The 21,519-nt window shown below is 33.8% G+C and overlaps 1 protein-coding gene across 4 annotated transcripts in view; it reads right to left on the minus strand.

Moving 5' to 3' along the window:
• Positions 1 to 23: 23 nt before the first annotated feature.
• Positions 24 to 21,519, minus strand: part of LOC134857282 (dopamine receptor 1-like) — a 152,187-nt gene continuing 130,691 nt past the window's right edge. For all 4 annotated transcript variants that reach the window (XM_063873667.1, XM_063873665.1, XM_063873664.1 and 1 more), the window contains one exon: positions 24 to 784. In XM_063873667.1, the coding sequence (XP_063729737.1) occupies positions 100 to 784 (685 nt within the window). In that variant the 3' untranslated portion in view covers positions 24 to 99. The remainder of the gene's footprint in view (positions 785 to 21,519) is intronic.

Below are 21,519 nucleotides of genomic sequence, written 5' to 3' on the forward strand. Positions count from 1 at the left end.
TGTATTTGTCTTTACACATCAGGGTATACAAAATTACAAATATTTAGTTGTAACGCAACGCCATTCAGGATTCTACACATACATTTCTAGAGCATTCATTCAGCTGCCAGTTGCGCGTTGTTTCGACGGGGCTGTCATGGCCATCATATGCCCCCGTTGCCTCATATTATCTTGGTTTCTGTATCGCTTGCAAAAAAGACAGCCTACTTTTCCGAAAATGCGCTCGAATGTCTGCCTGAAATGCGGGTGGCAATAAGGGTACAAAAAGGGATTGACTGTGCTGTTGAGCCAAAGTAGCCAGAAGGTTGCCTCGAACAATGTTTCTGGAATCAATGCAGGCCACAACGTACGAACCAGGTTGCATATGGTGTAGGGCGCCCAGGAAAGCGAAAACGCTCCCACTATAACAGCCAGAGCTCTGGCCGCCTTTTTGTCTCGCTTCAAACTTCGTGCCTCCTTGTCCTTCAAAATTGCAGCGACCGCTCCTTGCAAATCATCACTGCAAATTGACTTCTTTTTCATCTTGTTCGAACGTGACTTTATGTTCAGGTATATCTTCAGATTGATGTAACACACTGTAACGAGTGGAGTGATGAATTCAACGACAGCTATTGAAAACGTGTATGGGAAATTGCGATAGAACTCGGGCAGACATTCGTTCGGACCAACAATTCGCTCCCCCGCCACATACTCCCAAAATAGGGTTGATGGCCCATAAATGGTGAAGGCCACAGTCCATACGGCCACCATTTTCATCACCGCCTTCCTCACTGTTTGATCAACCCTAAAAAAATAAAAACGTCTTATTTAAAAGCAGTTTTCTCCGTCGCATAGAAAGGCCTTATCCTAAAAGAAATTCTCTCAATCGCTGCTCAAAGAGAAACATGTGAGCAGCACAGGCAGAACCAGGCGCACTCAAATTGAAGACATCGCTTTTGAGATACCATTTTCAACTAGAGCTTAAAACCACTTGCAATATATCACAAACATGGTATTGCAAGAAAGCCTAAGACACGGGCGAAGCCCATTGAGTTGAGCGAAAAACATTAGACAAATGTCAAAAATAACATCTAACAAAAATTTGGTACCTTTGATTCGAATTCATGCCATTTTGAGGATAAAATAGGTAAAAAGAATGGTCAGATAAAAACTAATCAACGCTGAACACTATGGGTAGTTAAGATATTCTGGAACAATTCCACTCAAACGAAACTTTCTTCAACATTATGACAAAAAAATACGCTGGGACAGGCAGAATCAAGTAACTTTAAGACTGCATGCAATTTCGTCGGCAACCAAATAAACGAACAATATATCAAATAAAAACCAATTACACAAATAGAAACATCAAAAGGTTATTCAAGAAAAATTATTCAAAATTTGAGGCTAATGTCATATTTTTTCCATTCCAAGGCAAAAAAAAACACTTCAAGAACTAGAAAAAAAATGATAGCCAGGTTTTTTTTAAAAAAATCTTGAAATAAGTTGTGCCCCTTAAGTGAGCTGATATTACTCAACTTCAACGCAAAATATTTCATCACTGTCGTGGTCACTGTGACTCACAAAAAAGCGCTCGAACAATTTCATTCAATAAGTCTTAATACTGAAGGCAACTTTAGCGGTGAACAAAAATTCAGAAACTCATAGCCATAAGTCACATAATTCAACCTAAAAAAAACAAAGGGTTAATCAAGACAGAACATAATTATATTCCTTCAATCCACTCCGAAATGCAAAAATCTTGTCACTCGGAGAACTCAACCAATGGAGATGGAAACGTTCCAGTTGGAAAAAACTTGAAAACAAGATAGTCAGTTGGAGTTAATCAATATGAAATAGTTTACGCAGCTTAGGCTAGCTGCAACTACTCCACTCGAACGCAAATTACCTCATCATTATAACAAATAAGGAATCGAAAGAACAATTTGACTTAAGTAGCCCTACTAGAAGCAGCTTCGGCGAAAAAAAAATCAAAACAAAACAAAGCCATAAATCACACAAAACAACTAAATATAAACCAAAGGGTTGATCAAGATAACACCCTTAACCGATTGCATTCAATCCTGCGCCTACTCCACTCAAACGCAAATTACTTCATTATTCTAACTTAAAAGAAATCGCCTCATTTAAATCAAGTAGCCTTAAGACTGAACAAAAAACTCAAAACTAACACAAATCAAAAAATCACATACATCAAGGAAATAAAAACCAAAGGGTTGGTCAAGACCAAACATTTGTACACCCTTTACCGATAGCATTCAATCCAATCATGATGAAAACCTGCCAAGTGGAAAAAACTTGAAAAAAAAATAGTCAGATAGAAGTTAATCATTATAAAATAGTTTACGCAGCTTAGGCTAATTGCAACTACTCCACTCAAACGCAAATTACTTCATCATTATAACAAATAAGGAACCGCTCGAACTATTTTAAGTAAGTATCCCTACTAGAAGCAGCTTCGGTAAAAAAAAAATCAAAACAAAATCAAAGCGATAAATGACATACATCGACAAAAAAAAGAACGAAGGATTGATCAAGAAAAACATTTGTACACCATTAACCTATTGCATTCAAGTCAATCAAGATGGAAATCTGCCACTTGGAACAAATTTGACAAAAAAAAGATACTCAGATAGAAATTGATCATTATGAAATAGTTTACGCAGCTTAGGCGAACTGCAACTACTCCACTCAAACGCAAATTACTTCATCAATCTAACTTGAAAGAAATCGAATCATTCAAATCAAAACAAAAATGAAAACAAAACAAAGCCATAAATCACATAAAACAACTAAATATAAACCAAAGGATTGATCAAGAGAAAATAATTGAACACCCTTAACCGATTGCATTCAATCCTGCCACTACTCCACAAAAACGCAAATTACTTCATTATTCTAACTTAAAAGAAATCGCATCATTTAAATCAAGTAGCCTAAAGACTAAACAAAAAACTCAAAACAAACGCAAAGCAAAAAATCACATACATCAACGAAATAAAAAAACAGGGTTGATCAAGACAAAACATTCGTACACCCTTTACCGATTGCATTCAATCCAATCAAGATGGAAACCTGCCAGTTGGAACAGACTTGACAAAAAAGATACTCAGATAGAAGTTGATCATTATGAAATAGTTTACGCAGCTTAGGCGAACTGCAACTCCTCCACTCAAACGCAAATTACTTCATCGTTCTAACTTAAAAGATATCGAATCATTTAAATCAAGTAGCCTTAATGCTGAACAAAAACTCAAAACAAACACAAAGCAATAAATCACATACATCAACGAAATAAAAAAACAGGGTTGATCAAGACAAAACATTCGTACACCCTTTACCGATTGCATTCAATCCAATCAAGATGGAAACCTGCCAGTTGGAACAGACTTGACAAAAAAGATACTCAGATAGAAGTTGATCATTATGAAATAGTTTACGCAGCTTAGGCTAGATGCAATTACTCCACCCAAACGCAAATTACTTCATCATTCTATCTTAAAAGAAATCGCATCAATTAAATCAAGTAGCCTTAAGACTGAGCAAAAACTCAAAACAAACATAAAAAAAATAAATCACACACATCAACGAAATAAATAGTCAAAAGGTTGATAAGACAGAACATTTGCACACCCTTTACCGATTGCATTGAACCCAAGGAAGATGGATATCTGACACTTGGGAAAAACTTGAAAAAAATGATAGTCAGATAGAAGTTAATCATTATGAAATAGTTCACGCAGCTTAGGCTAGCTGCAGCTACTCCACTCGAACGCAAATTACCTCATCATTATAACAAATAAAAAATCGCTCGAACAGTTTGACTTAAGTAGCCCTACTAGAAGCAGCTTCGGTAAAAAAATCAAAACAAAATCAAAGCGATAAATGACATACATCGACGAAAAAAGAACGAAGGATTGATCAAGAAAAACATTTGTACACCATTAACCTATTGCATTCAAGGCAATCAAGATGGAAATCTGCCACTTGGAAAAAACTTGACAAAAATGATACTCAGATAAAAGTTTATCATTATGAAATAGTTTACGCAGCTTAGGCTAGCTGCAACTACTCCACTCAAACGCAAATTACTTCATCATTATAACAAATAAGGAACCGCTCGATCATTTTTAATTTAACATCCCTACTAGAAGCAGCTTCGGTAAAAAAATCAAAACAAAATTAAAGCGATAAATGACATACATCGACAAAAAAAGAACGAAGGATTGATCAAGAAAAACATTTGTACACCATTAACCTCTTGCATTCAAGTCAATCAAGATGGAAATCTGCCACTTGGAACAAATTTGACAAAAAAAGATACTCAGATAGAAATTAATCATTATGAAATAGTTTACGCAGCTTAGGCGAACTGCAACTACTCCACTCAAACGCAAATTACTTCATCAATCTAACTTGAAAGAAATCGAATCATTCAAATCAAAACAAAAATGAAAACAAAACAAAGCCATAAATCCCATAAAACAACTAAATATAAACAAAAGGGTTGATCAAGAGAAAATAATTGAACACCCTTAACCGATTGCATTCAATCCTGCGACTACTCCACTAAAACGCAAAATACTTCATTATTCTAACTTAAAAGAAATCGCATAATTTAAATCAAGTAGCCTTAAGACTGAACAAAAAACTCAAAACAAACACAAAGCAATAAATCACATACATCAACGAAAAAAACCAAAGGGTTGATCAAGACAAAACATTCGTACACCCTTTACCGATTGCATTCAATACAATCAAGATGGAAACCTGCCAGTTGCAAAAAACTTGAAAAAAAATGAAAGATGAAAGTCAGAGGAACCGCTCGAACAATCTGACTTAGGTAGCCCTACTAGAAGCAGCTTCGGTAAAAAAAATCAAAACAAAATCAAAGCGATAAATGACATACATCGACGAAAAGAGAACGAAGGATTGATCAAGAAAAACATTTGTACACCATTAACCTATTGCATTCAAGGAAATCAAGATGGAAATCTGCCACTTGGAAAAAACTTGACAAAAATGATACTCAGATAAAAGTTTATCATTATGAAATAGTTTACGCAGCTTAGGCTAGCTGCAACTACTTCACTCAAACGCAAATTACTTCATCATTATAACAAATAAGGAACCGCTCGAACATTTTAAATTAAGTATCCCTACTAGAAGCAGCTTCGGTAAAAAAATCAAAACAAAATTAAAGCGATAAATGACATACATCGACAAAAAAAGAACGAAGGATTGATCAAGAAAAACATTTGTACACCATTAACCTATTGCATTCAAGTCAATCAAGATGGAAATCTGCCACTTGGAAAAAACTTGACAAAAATGATACTCAGATAAAAGTTTATCATTATGAAATAGTTTACGCAGCTTAGGCTAGCTGCAACTACTCCACTCAAACGCAAATTACCTCATCATTATAACAAATAAAAAATCGCTCGAACAGTTTGACTTAAGTAGCCCTACTAGAAGCAGCTTCGGTAAAAAAAATCAAAACAAAATCAAAGCGATAAATGACATACATCGACGAAAAAAGAACGAAGGATTGATCAAGAAAAACATTTGTACACCATTAACCTATTGCATTCAAGGCAATCAAGATGGAAATCTGCCACTTGGAAAAAACTTGACAAAAATGATACTCAGATAAAAGTTTATCATTATGAAATAGTTTACGCAGCTTAGGCTAGCTGCAACTACTCCACTCAAACGCAAATTACTTCATCATTATAACAAATAAGGAACCGCTCGATCATTTTTAATTTAACATCCCTACTAGAAGCAGCTTCGGTAAAAAAATCAAAACAAAATTAAAGCGATAAATGACATACATCGACAAAAAAAGAACGAAGGATTGATCAAGAAAAACATTTGTACACCATTAACCTCTTGCATTCAAGTCAATCAAGATGGAAATCTGCCACTTGGAACAAATTTGACAAAAAAAGATACTCAGATAGAAATTAATCATTATGAAATAGTTTACGCAGCTTAGGCGAACTGCAACTACTCCACTCAAACGCAAATTACTTCATCAATCTAACTTGAAAGAAATCGAATCATTCAAATCAAAACAAAAATGAAAACAAAACAAAGCCATAAATCCCATAAAACAACTAAATATAAACAAAAGGGTTGATCAAGAGAAAATAATTGAACACCCTTAACCGATTGCATTCAATCCTGCGACTACTCCACTAAAACGCAAAATACTTCATTATTCTAACTTAAAAGAAATCGCATAATTTAAATCAAGTAGCCTTAAGACTGAACAAAAAACTCAAAACAAACACAAAGCAATAAATCACATACATCAACGAAAAAAACCAAAGGGTTGATCAAGACAAAACATTCGTACACCCTTTACCGATTGCATTCAATACAATCAAGATGGAAACCTGCCAGTTGCAAAAAACTTGAAAAAAAATGAAAGATGAAAGTCAGAGGAACCGCTCGAACAATCTGACTTAGGTAGCCCTACTAGAAGCAGCTTCGGTAAAAAAAATCAAAACAAAATCAAAGCGATAAATGACATACATCGACGAAAAGAGAACGAAGGATTGATCAAGAAAAACATTTGTACACCATTAACCTATTGCATTCAAGGAAATCAAGATGGAAATCTGCCACTTGGAAAAAACTTGACAAAAATGATACTCAGATAAAAGTTTATCATTATGAAATAGTTTACGCAGCTTAGGCTAGCTGCAACTACTTCACTCAAACGCAAATTACTTCATCATTATAACAAATAAGGAACCGCTCGAACATTTTAAATTAAGTATCCCTACTAGAAGCAGCTTCGGTAAAAAAATCAAAACAAAATTAAAGCGATAAATGACATACATCGACAAAAAAAGAACGAAGGATTGATCAAGAAAAACATTTGTACACCATTAACCTATTGCATTCAAGTCAATCAAGATGGAAATCTGCCACTTGGAAAAAACTTGACAAAAATGATACTCAGATAAAAGTTTATCATTATGAAATAGTTTACGCAGCTTAGGCTAGCTGCAACTACTCCACTCAAACGCAAATTACCTCATCATTATAACAAATAAAAAATCGCTCGAACAGTTTGACTTAAGTAGCCCTACTAGAAGCAGCTTCGGTAAAAAAAATCAAAACAAAATCAAAGCGATAAATGACATACATCGACGAAAAAAGAACGAAGGATTGATCAAGAAAAACATTTGTACACCATTAACCTATTGCATTCAAGGCAATCAAGATGGAAATCTGCCACTTGGAAAAAACTTGACAAAAATGATACTCAGATAAAAGTTTATCATTATGAAATAGTTTACGCAGCTTAGGCTAGCTGCAACTACTCCACTCAAACGCAAATTACTTCATCATTATAACAAATAAGGAACCGCTCGATCATTTTTAATTTAACATCCCTACTAGAAGCAGCTTCGGTAAAAAAATCAAAACAAAATTAAAGCGATAAATGACATACATCGACAAAAAAAGAACGAAGGATTGATCAAGAAAAACATTTGTACACCATTAACCTCTTGCATTCAAGTCAATCAAGATGGAAATCTGCCACTTGGAACAAATTTGACAAAAAAAGATACTCAGATAGAAATTAATCATTATGAAATAGTTTACGCAGCTTAGGCGAACTGCAACTACTCCACTCAAACGCAAATAACTTCATCAATCTAACTTGAAAGAAATCGAATCATTCAAATCAAAACAAAAATGAAAACAAAACAAAGCCATAAATCCCATAAAACAACTAAATATAAACAAAAGGGTTGATCAAGAGAAAATAATTGAACACCCTTAACCGATTGCATTCAATCCTGCGACTACTCCACTAAAACGCAAAATACTTCATTATTCTAACTTAAAAGAAATCGCATAATTTAAATCAAGTAGCCTTAAGACTGAACAAAAAACTCAAAACAAACACAAAGCAATAAATCACATACATCAACGAAAAAAACCAAAGGGTTGATCAAGACAAAACATTCGTACACCCTTTACCGATTGCATTCAATACAATCAAGATGGAAACCTGCCAGTTGCAAAAAACTTGAAAAAAAATGAAAGATGAAAGTCAGAGGAACCGCTCGAACAATCTGACTTAGGTAGCCCTACTAGAAGCAGCTTCGGTAAAAAAAATCAAAACAAAATCAAAGCGATAAATGACATACATCGACGAAAAGAGAACGAAGGATTGATCAAGAAAAACATTTGTACACCATTAACCTATTGCATTCAAGGAAATCAAGATGGAAATCTGCCACTTGGAAAAAACTTGACAAAAATGATACTCAGATAAAAGTTTATCATTATGAAATAGTTTACGCAGCTTAGGCTAGCTGCAACTACTTCACTCAAACGCAAATTACTTCATCATTATAACAAATAAGGAACCGCTCGAACATTTTAAATTAAGTATCCCTACTAGAAGCAGCTTCGGTAAAAAAATCAAAACAAAATTAAAGCGATAAATGACATACATCGACAAAAAAAGAACGAAGGATTGATCAAGAAAAACATTTGTACACCATTAACCTCTTGCATTCAAGTCAATCAAGATGGAAATCTGCCACTTGGAACAAATTTGACAAAAAAAGATACTCAGATAGAAATTAATCATTATGAAATAGTTTACGCAGCTTAGGCGAACTGCAACTACTCCACTCAAACGCAAATTACTTCATCAATCTAACTTGAAAGAAATCGAATCATTCAAATCAAAACAAAAATGAAAACAAAACAAAGCCATAAATCCCATAAAACAACTAAATATAAACAAAAGGGTTGATCAAGAGAAAATAATTGAACACCCTTAACCGATTGCATTCAATCCTGCGACTACTCCACTAAAACGCAAAATACTTCATTATTCTAACTTAAAAGAAATCGCATAATTTAAATCAAGTAGCCTTAAGACTGAACAAAAAACTCAAAACAAACACAAAGCAATAAATCACATACATCAACGAAAAAAACCAAAGGGTTGATCAAGACAAAACATTCGTACACCCTTTACCGATTGCATTCAATACAATCAAGATGGAAACCTGCCAGTTGCAAAAAACTTGAAAAAAAATGAAAGATGAAAGTCAGAGGAACCGCTCGAACAATCTGACTTAGGTAGCCCTACTAGAAGCAGCTTCGGTAAAAAAAATCAAAACAAAATCAAAGCGATAAATGACATACATCGACGAAAAGAGAACGAAGGATTGATCAAGAAAAACATTTGTACACCATTAACCTATTGCATTCAAGGAAATCAAGATGGAAATCTGCCACTTGGAAAAAACTTGACAAAAATGATACTCAGATAAAAGTTTATCATTATGAAATAGTTTACGCAGCTTAGGCTAGCTGCAACTACTTCACTCAAACGCAAATTACTTCATCATTATAACAAATAAGGAACCGCTCGAACATTTTAAATTAAGTATCCCTACTAGAAGCAGCTTCGGTAAAAAAATCAAAACAAAATTAAAGCGATAAATGACATACATCGACAAAAAAAGAACGAAGGATTGATCAAGAAAAACATTTGTACACCATTAACCTATTGCATTCAAGTCAATCAAGATGGAAATCTGCCACTTGGAAAAAACTTGACAAAAATGATACTCAGATAAAAGTTTATCATTATGAAATAGTTTACGCAGCTTAGGCTAGCTGCAACTACTCCACTCAAACGCAAATTACTTCATCATTATAACATATAAGGAACCGCTCGATCATTTTTAATTAAACATCCCTACTAGAAGCAGCTTCGGTAAAAAAAATCATAACAAAATTAAAGCGATTAATGACATACATCGACAAAAAAAGAACGAAGGATTGATCAAGAAAAACATTTGTACACCATTAACCTCTTGCATTCAAGTCAATCAAGATGGAAATCTGCCACTTGGAACAAATTTGACAAAAAAAGATACTCAGATAGAAATTGATCATTATGAAATAGTTTACGCAGCTTAGGCGAACTGCAACTACTCCACTCAAACGCAAATTACTTCATCAACCTAACTTGAAAGAAATCGAATCATTCAAATCAAAACAAAAATGAAAACAAAACAAAGCCATAAATCCCATAAAACAACTAAATATAAACAAAAGGGTTGATCAAGAGAAAATAATTGAACACCCTTAACCGATTGCATTCAATCCTGCGACTACTCCACTAAAACGCAAATTACTTCAATATTCTAACTTAAAAGAAATCGCATCATTTAAATCAAGTAGCCTTAAGACTGAACAAAAAACTCAAAACAAACACGAAGCAATAAATCACATACATCAACGAAATAAAAAAACAGGGTTGATCAAGACAAAACATTCGTACACCCTTTACCGATTGCATTCAATCCAATCAAGATGGAAACCTGCCAGTTGGAACAGACTTGACAAAAAAGATACTCAGATAGAAGTTGATCATTATGAAATAGTTTACGCAGCTTAGGCGAACTGCAACTCCTCCACTCAAACGCAAATTACTTCATCGTTCTAACTTAAAAGATATCGAATCATTTAAATCAAGTAGCCTTAATGCTGAACAAAAACTCAAAACAAACACAAAGCAATAAATCACATACATCAACGAAATAAAAAAACAGGGTTGATCAAGACAAAACATTCGTACACCCTTTACCGATTGCATTCAATCCAATCAAGATGGAAACCTGCCAGTTGGAACAGACTTGACAAAAAAGATACTCAGATAGAAGTTGATCATTATGAAATAGTTTACGCAGCTTAGGCGAACTGCAACTCCTCCACTCAAACGCAAATTACTTCATCGTTCTAACTTAAAAGATATCGAATCATTTAAATCAAGTAGCCTTAATGCTGAACAAAAACTCAAAACAAACGCAAAGCAAAAAATCACATACATCAACGAAATAAAAAAACAGGGTTGAGCAAGACAAAACATTCGTACACCCTTTACCGATTGCATTCAAAACAATCAAGATGGAAACCTGCCAGTTGCAAAAAACTTGAAAAAAAATGAAAGTCAGAGGAACCGCTCGAACAATCTGTCTTAGGTAGTCCTACTAGAAGCAGCTTCGGTAAAAAAAAATCAAAACAAAATCAAAGCGATAAATGACATACATCGACGAAAAGAGAACGAAGGATTGATCAAGAAAAACATTTGTACACCATTAACCTATTGCATTCAAGGAAATCAAGATGGAAATCTACCACTTGGAAAAAACTTGACAAAAATGATACTCAGATAAAAGTTTATCATTATGAAATAGTTTACGCAGCTTGGGCTAGCTGCAACTACTCCACTCAAACGCAAATTACTTCATCATTATAACAAATAAGGAACCGCTCGAACATTTTTAATTAAGTATCCTTACTAGAAGCAGCTTCGGTAAAAAAATCAAAACAAAATTAAAGCGATAAATGACATACATCGACAAAAAAAGAACGAAGGATTGATCAAGAAAAACATTTGTACACCATTAACCTATTGCATTCAAGTCAATCAAGATGGAAATCTGCCACTTGGAACAAATTTGACAAAAAAAGATACTCAGATAGAAATTGATCATTATGAAATAGTTTACGCAGCTTAGGCGAACTGCAACTACTCCACTCAAACGCAAATTACTTCATCAATCTAACTTGAAAGAAATCGAATCAATCAAATCAAAACAAAAATGAAAACAAAACAAAGCCATAAATCCCATAAAACAACTAAAAATAAACCAAAGGTTTGATCAAGAGAAAATAATTGAACACCCTTAACCGATTGCATTCAATCCAGCGACTACTCCACTAAAACGCAAATTACTTCATTATTCCAACTTAAAAGAAATCGAATCATTTAAATCAAGTAGCCTTAATGCTGAACAAAAACTCAAAACAAACACAAAGCAATAAATCACATACATCAACGAAAAAAACCAAAGGATTGATCAAGACAAAACATTCGTACACCCTTTACCGATTGCATTCAATACAATCAAGATGGAAACCTGCCAGTTGCAAAAAACTTGAAAAAAAAATGAAAGTCAGAGGAACCGCTCGAACAATCTGACTTAGGCTTCGGTTAAAAAAATCAAAACAAAATCAAAGCGATAAATGACATACATCGACGAAAAAAGAACGAAGGATTGATCAAGAAAAACATTTGTACACCATTAACCTATTGCATTCAAGGCAATCAAGATGGAAATCTGCCACTTGGAAAAAACTTGACAAAAATGATACTCAGATAAAGGTTTATCATTATGAAATACTTTACGCAGCTTAGGCGAACTGCAACTACTCCACTCAAACGGAAATACTTCATTATTCTAACTTAAAAGAAATCGCATCATTTAAATCAAGTAGCCTTAAGACTGAACAAAAACTCAAAACAAACACAAAGCAAAAAATCACATACATCAACGAAATAAAAAACTAAAGGGTTGAGCAAGACAAGACATTCGTACACCCTTTACCGATTGTATTCAATCCAATCAAAATGGAAACCTACCAGTTGGAAAAAAACTTGAAAAAAAAAGATAATCAGATAGAAGTTAATCATTAGGAAATAGTTTACGCAGCTTAGGCTAGCTGCAACTACTCCACTCTAACGCAAATTACTTCATCATTATAACAAATGAGGAACCGCTCGAACAATTTGACTTAAGTAGCACTACTAAAAACAGCTTCGGCAAAAAAATCAAAACAAGATCAAAGCGATAAAGGGCATACATCGACGAAAAAAGAATGAAGAATTGATCAAAAAAAAAACATCTGCACACCATTAATCTATTGCATTCAATGCAATCAAGATGGAAATCTGCCACTTGGAAAAAACTTGACAAAAATGATACTCAGATAAAAGTTTATCATTAGGAAATAGTTTACGCAGCTTAGGCTAGCTGCAACTACTCCACTCTAACGCAAATTACTTCATCATTATAACAAATGAGGAACCGCTCGAACAATTTGACTTAAGTAGCACTACTAAAAACAGCTTCGGCAAAAAGGTCAAAACAAGATCAAAGCGATAAAGGACATACATCGACGAAAAAAGAATGAAGAATTGATCAAAAAAAAACATCTGCACACCATTAATCTATTGCATTCAAGGCAATCAAGGTGGAAATCTGCCACTTGGAAAAAACTTGACAAAAATGATACTCAGATAAAGGTTTATCATTATGAAATACTTTACGCAGCTTAGGCGAACTGCAACTACTCCACTCAAACGGAAATACTTCATTATTCTAACTTAAAAGAAATCGCATCATTTAAATCAAGTAGCCTTAAGACTGAACAAAAACTCAAAACAAACACAAAGCAAAAAATCACATACATCAACGAAATAAAAAACCAAAGGGTTGAGCAAGACAAGACATTCGTACACCCTTTACCGATTGTATTCAATCCAATCAAAATGGAAACCTACCAGTTGGAAAAAAACTTGAAAAAAAAAGATAATCAGATAGAAGTTAATCATTAGGAAATAGTTTACGCAGCTTAGGCTAGCTGCAACTACTCCACTCTAACGCAAATTACTTCATCATTATAACAAATGAGGAACCGCTCGAACAATTTGACTTAAGTAGCACTACTAAAAACAGCTTCGGCAAAAAAATCAAAACAAGATCAAAGCGATAAAGGACATACATCGACGAAAAAAGAATGAAGAATTGATCAAAAAAAAACATCTGCACACCATTAATCTATTGCATTCAAGGCAATCAAGATGGAAATCTGCCACTTGGAAAAAACTTGACAAAAATGATACTCAGATAAAAGTTTATCATTAGGAAATAGTTTACGCAGCTTAGGCTAGCTGCAACTACTCCACTCTAACGCAAATTACTTCATCATTATAACAAATGAGGAACCGCTCGAACAATTTGACTTAAGTAGCACTACTAAAAACAGCTTCGGCAAAAAAATCAAAACAAGATCAAAGCGATAAAGGACATACATCGACGAAAAAAGAATGAAGAATTGATCAAAAAAAACATCTGCACACCATTAATCTATTGCATTCAAGGCAATCAAGATGGAAATCTGCCACTTGGAAAAACTTGACAAAAAATGATACTCAGATACAAGTTAATCATTATGGAATAAATTACGCAGCTTAGGCGAACTGCAACTACTCCACTCAAACGCAAATTACTTCATTATTCTAATTTAAAAGAAATCGCATCAATTAAATCAAGTAGCCTTAAGACTGAACAAAAAACTCACAACAAGCACAAAGCAAAAAATCACATACATCAAGGAAATAAAAAACCAAAATGTTGATAAAGACCAAACATTCGTACACCCTTTACCAATTGCATTCAATCCAATCAAGATGGAAACCTGCCAGTTGGAAAAAACTTGAAAAAAAAGATAGTCAGATAGAAGTTAATCATTAGGAAATAGTTTACGCAGCTTAGGCTAGCAGCAACTACTCCACTCAAACGCAAATTACTTCATCATTCTATCTTAAAAAAATCGCATCATTTAAATCAAGTAGCCTTAAGACTGAGCAAAAACTCAAAACAAACACAAAAAAAATAAATCACATACATCAACGAAATTTAAAGTCAAAATGTTGATCAAGACAGAAAATTTGCACACCCTTTACTGATTACATTGAACTCAAGGAAGATGGATATCTGACACTTGGGAAAAACTTGTAAAATTGATAGTCAGATAGAAGTTAATCATTATGAAATAAATCACGCAGCTTAGGCTAGCTGCAACTACTCCACTCGAACGCAAATTACCTCATCATTATAACAAATATAAAATCGCTCGAACAAGTTGACCTAAGTAGCCCTACTAAAAGCAGCTTCGGCGAAAAAAAATCAAAATAAAATCAAAGCGATAAATGACAAACATCAACGAAAAAAGAACGAAAAATTGATCAAGAAAAAACATTTGTACACAATTAACCTATTGCATTCAAGGCATTCAAGATGGAAATCTGCCACTTGGAAAAAAATTGACAAAAAATGATACTCAGATAGAAGTGATCATTATGAAATAGTTTACGCAGCTTGGGCGAACTGCAACTACTCCACTCAAACGCAAATTACTTCATAATTGTAACTTAAAAGAAATCGAATATTTAAATCAAGTAGCCTTACTACCGAACAAAATTTCAAAACAAACACAATACAAAAAATCACATATATCAACGAAATAAAAAATCAAAGCGTTGATCAAGACAAAACATTCGTACACCCTTCACCGATTGCATTCAATCCAATCAAGATAGAAACCTGCCACTTCGAAAAAACTTGAAAAAAATGATAGTCAGATAGAAGTTAATCATTATGAAACAGTTTACGCAGCTTAGGCTAGCTGCAACTACTCCACTCAAACGCAAATTACTTCATCATTCTATCTTAAAAAAATCGCATCATTTAAATCAAGTAACCTTAAGACTGAGCAAAAACTCAAAACAAACACAAAAAAAATAAATCACATACATCAACGAAATTTAAAGTCAAAATGTTGATCAAGACAGAAAATTTGCACACCCTTTACTGATTACATTGAACCCAAGGAAGATGGATATCTGACACTTGGGAAAAACTTGAAAAAATTGATAGTCAGATAGAAGTTAATCATTATGAAATAAATCACGCAGCTTAGGCTAGCTGCAACTACTCCACTCGAACGCAAATTACCTCATCATTATAACAAATATAAAATCGCTCGAACAAGTTGACCTAAGTAGCCCTACTAAAAGCAGCTTCGGCGAAAAAAAATCAAAATAAAATCAAAGCGATAAATGACAAACATCAACGAAAAAAGAACGAAAAATTGATCAAGAAAAAACATTTGTACACAATTAACCTATTGCATTCAAGGCATTCAAGATTGAAATCTGCCACTTGGAAAAAAATTGACAAAAAATGATACTCAGATAGAAGTTGATCATTATGAAATAGTTTACGCAGCTTGGGCGAACTGCAACTACTCCACTCAAACGCAAATTACTTCATAATTCTAACTTAAAAGAAATCGAATATTTAAATCAAGTAGCCTTACTACCGAACAAAATTTCAAAACAAACACAATACAAAAAATCACATATATCAACGAAATAAAAAATCAAAGCGTTGATCAAGACAAAACATTAGTACACCCTTCACCGATTGCATTCAATCCAATCAAGATAGAATCTGCCACTTGGAAAAAACTTGAAAAAAATGATAGTCAGATAGAAGTTAATCATTATGAAATAGTTTACGCAGCTTAGGCTAGCTGCAACTACTCCACTCAAACGCAAATTACTTCATCAATCTATATTAAAAGAAATCGCATCATTTAAATCAAGTAGCCTTAAGACTGAGCAAAAACTCAAAACAAACACAAAAAAAATAAATCACATACCTCAACGAAATTAAAAGTCAAAAGGTTGATCAAGACAGAACAATTGCAGACCCTTCACCGATTGCATTGAACCCAAGGAAGATGGATATCTGATATTTGGGAAATACTTGAAAAAAATGATACTCGGATAGAAGTTAATCATTATGAAATAGTTCACGCAGCTTAGGCTAGCTGCATTTATTCCACTCGAACGCAAATTACCTGGTCATCATAACAATTAAAAAATCGCTCGAACAAGTTGACTTAAGTAGCCTTACTAAAAGCAGCTTCGGCGAAAAAAAAAATCAAAATAAAATCAAAGCGATAAATGACAAACATCAACGAAAAAAGAACGAAAGACTGATCAAGAAAAAATATTTGTACACCATTAACCTATTGCATTCAAGATGGAAATCTGCCACTTGGAAAAAACTTGACAAAAAATGATACTCATATAAAAGCTGATCATTATGAAATAGTTTACGCAGTTTAGGCAAACTGCAACTACTCCACTCAATTGCAAATTACTTCATCATTCTAACTTTCAAGAAACCGCATCATTTGAATCAAGTAGCCTTAAGACTGAACAAAAAACTCAAAACAAACGCAAAGCAAAAAATCACATACATCAACGAAATAAAAAAACAAAGGGTTGATCAAGACAAAACACTCGTACACCCTTTACCGATTGCATTCAATCCAATCAAGATGGAAACCTCCCAGTTGGAAAAAACTTGAAAAAAATTATAATCAGATAGAAGTTAATCATTATAAAAAGTTTACGCAGCTTAGGCGAACTGCAACTACTCCACTCAAACGCAAATTAATTCATAATTCTAACTTAAAAAGAAATCGAATCATTTAAATCAAGTAGCCTTAATACTGAACAAAATCTCAAAACAAACACAAAGCAAAAAATTACATACATCAACGATATAAGAAACCAAAGCGTTGATCAAGACACAACATTCGTACACAATTTACCGATTGCTTTCAATCCAATCAGATGGAAACCTGCCAGTTGGAAAAAACTTGAAAAAAATGATAGTCAGATAGAAGTTGATCATTATGAAAAAGTTTACGCAGCGTAGGCGAACTGCAACTACTCCACTCAAACACAAACTACTTCATAATTCCAACTTAAAAGAAATCGAATCATTTAAATCAAGTAACCTTAATACTGAACAAAATCTCAAAAACACAAAGCAATAAATCACATACATCAACGAATTAAAAAACCAAAGCGTTGATCAAGACCAAACATTCGTACACCCTTTACCGATTGCATTCAATCCAATCAAGATGGAAACCTGCCAGTTGGAAAAAACTTGAAAAAAATGATAGTCAGACAGAAGTTAATTATTATGAAATAGTTTACGCAGCTTAGGCTAGCTGCAACTACTCCACTCGAACGCAAATTACCTCATCATTATAACAAATAAAAAATCGCTCGAACAAATTGACTTAAGTAGCCCAACTAGAAGCAGCTTCGGCGAAAAAAAAATCAAAACAAAATCAAAGCAATAAATCACATACATCAACAAAATAAAAACCAAAGGGTTGATCAAGACGAAAACAATTGTACACCCTTTACCGATTGCATTCAATCCTGCATATACTCCACTCAAACGCAAATTACTTTATCATTCTAACCTGAAAGAAATCGCATCATTTAAATCAAGTAGCCTTAAGACTGACTAAAAAAAATTCAAAACAAAACACAGCAATAAATCACAAACAACGAAAAGAAAACCAAAGGGTTGATCAAGACAAAACATTCGTACACCCTTTTCCGATTTCATTCGATACAATCAAGATGAAAACGTGCCAGTTGACAAAAATGATGAAAAAAATGATAGTCAGATAGAAGTTAATCATTATGAAATAGTTTACGCAGCTTAGGCTAGCTGCAATTACTCCACCCAAACGCAAATTACTTCATCATTCTATCTTAAAAGAAATCGCATCATTTAAATCAAGTAGCCTTAAGACTGAGCAAAAACTCAAAACAAACATAAAAAAATAAATCACACACATCAACGAAATAAAAAGTCAAAAGGTTGATAAGACAGAACATTTGCACACCCTTTACCGATTGCATTGAACCCAAGGAAGATGGATATCTGACACTTGGGAAAAACTTGAAAAATGATAGTCAGATAGAAGTTGATCATTATGAATCAGTTCACGCAGCTTAGGCTAGCTGCAACTACTCCACTCGAACGCAAATTACCTCATCATTATAACAAATAAAAAATCGCTCGAACAAGTTGACTTAAGTAGCCCAACTAGAAGCAGCTTCGGCGAAAAAAATCAAAGCAATAAATCACAAACATCAACGAAATTAAAAGTCAAAAGGTTGATAAGACAGAACATTTGCACACCCTTTACCGATTGCATTGAACCCAAGGAAGATGGATATCTGACACTTGGGAAAAACTTGAAAAAAATGATAGTCAGATAGAAGTTAATCATTATGAAATAGTTCACGCAGCTTAGGCTAGCTGCAGCTACTCCACTCGAACGCAAATTACCTCATCATTATAACAAATAAAAAATCGCTCGAACAAGTTGACTTAAGTAGCCCAACTAGAAGCAGCTTCGGCGAAAAAAAATCAAAACAAAATCAAAGCAATAAATCACATACATCAACAAAATAAAAAACCAAAGGGTTGATCAAGACGAAAACAATTGTACACCCTTTACCGATTGCATTCAATCCTGCAACTACTCCACTCAAACGCAAATTACTTTATCATTCTAACCTGAAAGAAATCGCATCATTTAAATCAAGTAGCCTTAAGACTGACTAAAAAAAATCAAAACAAAATCAAAGCAATAAATCACATACATCAACGAAATTAAAAGTCAAAAGGTTGATAAGACAGAACATTTGCACACCCTTTACCGATTGCATTGAACCCAAGGAAGATGGATATCTGACACTTGGGAAAAACTTGAAAAAAATGATAGTCAGATAGAAGTTAATCATTATGAAATAGTTCACGCAGCTTAGGCTAGCTGCAGCTACTCCACTCGAACGCAAATTACCTCATCAATATAACAAATAAAAAATCGCTCGAACAAGTTGACTTAAGTAGCCCAACTAGAAGCAGCTTCGGCGAAAAAAAATCAAAAAATCAAAGCAATAAATCACATACATCAACAAAATAAAAAACCAAAGGGTTGATCAAGACGAAAACAATTGTACACCCTTTACCGATTGCATTCAATCCTGCAACTACTCCACTCAAACGCAAATTACTTTATCATTCTAACCTGAAAGAAATCGCATCATTTAAATCAAGTAGCCTTAAGACTGACTAAAAAAAATTCAAAACAAAACACAGAGCAATAAATCACAAAGAAAGAAAATAAAACCAAAGGATTGATCAAGACAAAACATTCATACACCCTTTTCCGGTTGCATTCGATACAATCAAGATGAAAACGTGCCAGTTGGAAAAAATTTGAAAAAAAATGATAGTCAGATAGAAGTTAATCATTATGAAATAATTTACGCAGCTAAGGCTAGCTGGAACTACTCCACTTGAACGCAAATTACTTAATCATTATAACAATTAAGGAACAGCTCGAACAGTTTGACTTAAGTAGCCCTACTAGAAGCAGCTTCGGCGAAAAAAAAATCAAAACAAAATCAAAGTGATAAATGACATACATCGACAAAAAAGAACGGAAGATTGATCAAGAAAAAACATTTGTACACCATTAACCTATTGCATTCAAGGCAATCAAGATGGAAATCTGCCACTTGCAAAAAACTTGACAAAAAATGATACTCAGATAAAAGTTCATCATTATGAAATAGTTAACGCAGCTTAGGCGAACTGCAACTACTCCACTCAAACACAAATTACTTCATAATTCTAACTTAAAAGAAATCGAATCATTTAAATCAAGTAGCTTTAATACTGAACAAAATCTCAAAGACACAAAGCAAAAAATCACATACATCAACGAAATGAAAAACCAAAGCGTTGATCAAGACAAAACATTCGTACACCCTTCACTGATTGCATTCAATCCAATCAAGATGGAAACCTGCCACTTGGAAAAAACTTGAAAAAAATGATAGTCAGACAGAAGTTAATCATTATGAAATAGTTTACGCAGCTTAGGCTAGCTGCAACTACTCCACTCGAACGCAAATTACCTCATCATTATAACAAATAAAAAAAATCGCTCGAACAAGTTGACTTAAGTAGCCCAACTAGAAGCAGCTTCGGCGAAAAAAAATCAGAACAAAATCAAAGCAATAAATCACATACATCAACGAAACAAAAAACCAAAGGGTTGATTAAGACAAAACAATTGTACAACCTTTACCGATTGCATTCAACCCTGCAACTACTCCACTCAAACGCAAATTACTTCATCATTCTAACTTGAAAGAAATCGCATCATTTAAATCAAGTAGCCTTAAGACTGACAAAAAAAATTGAAAAAAAATCACAAAGCGATAAATCACAAACAACGAAAAGAAAACCACAGGGTTGATCAAGTCAAAACATTCGTACACCCTTTTCTGATTGCATTCGATACAATCAAGATGAAAACGTGCCAGTTGGAAAAAACTTGAAAAAAAAAATGATAGTCAGATAGAAGTTAATCATTATGAAATAGTTTACGCAGCTTAGGCTAGCTGCAACTACTCCACTCAAACGCAAATTACTTCATCATTCTATCTTAAAAGAAATCGCATCATTTAAATCAAGTAGCCTTAAGACTGAGCAAAAACTCAAAACAATTACAAAAAAAAATCACATACATCAACGAAATTAAAAGTCAAAAGGTTGATAAGACAGAACATTTGCACACCCTTTACCGGTTGCATTCAATCCAATCAAGATGGAAACCTACCACTTAGAAAAAATGGAAAAAAAAGATAGGCAGATAGAAGTTAATCATTATGAAATAGTTCACGCAGCTTAGGCTAGCTGCAACTACTCCACTCGAACGCAATCTACCTCATCATTATAACAAATAAAAAATCGCTCGAACAAGTTGACTTAAGTGGCCCAACTAGAAGCAGCTTCGGCGAAAAACAATCAGAACAAAATCAAAGCAATAAATCACATACATCAAAAAAATAAAAAACCAAAGGGTTGATCAAGACAAAACAATTGTACAACCTTTACCGATTGCATTCAATCCTGCAACTACTCCACT

The sequence above is a fragment of the Symsagittifera roscoffensis genome, chromosome 1 (assembly GCF_963678635.1).
Source record: "Symsagittifera roscoffensis chromosome 1, txSymRosc1.1, whole genome shotgun sequence".
NCBI lineage: Eukaryota > Metazoa > Xenacoelomorpha > Acoela > Convolutidae > Symsagittifera > Symsagittifera roscoffensis.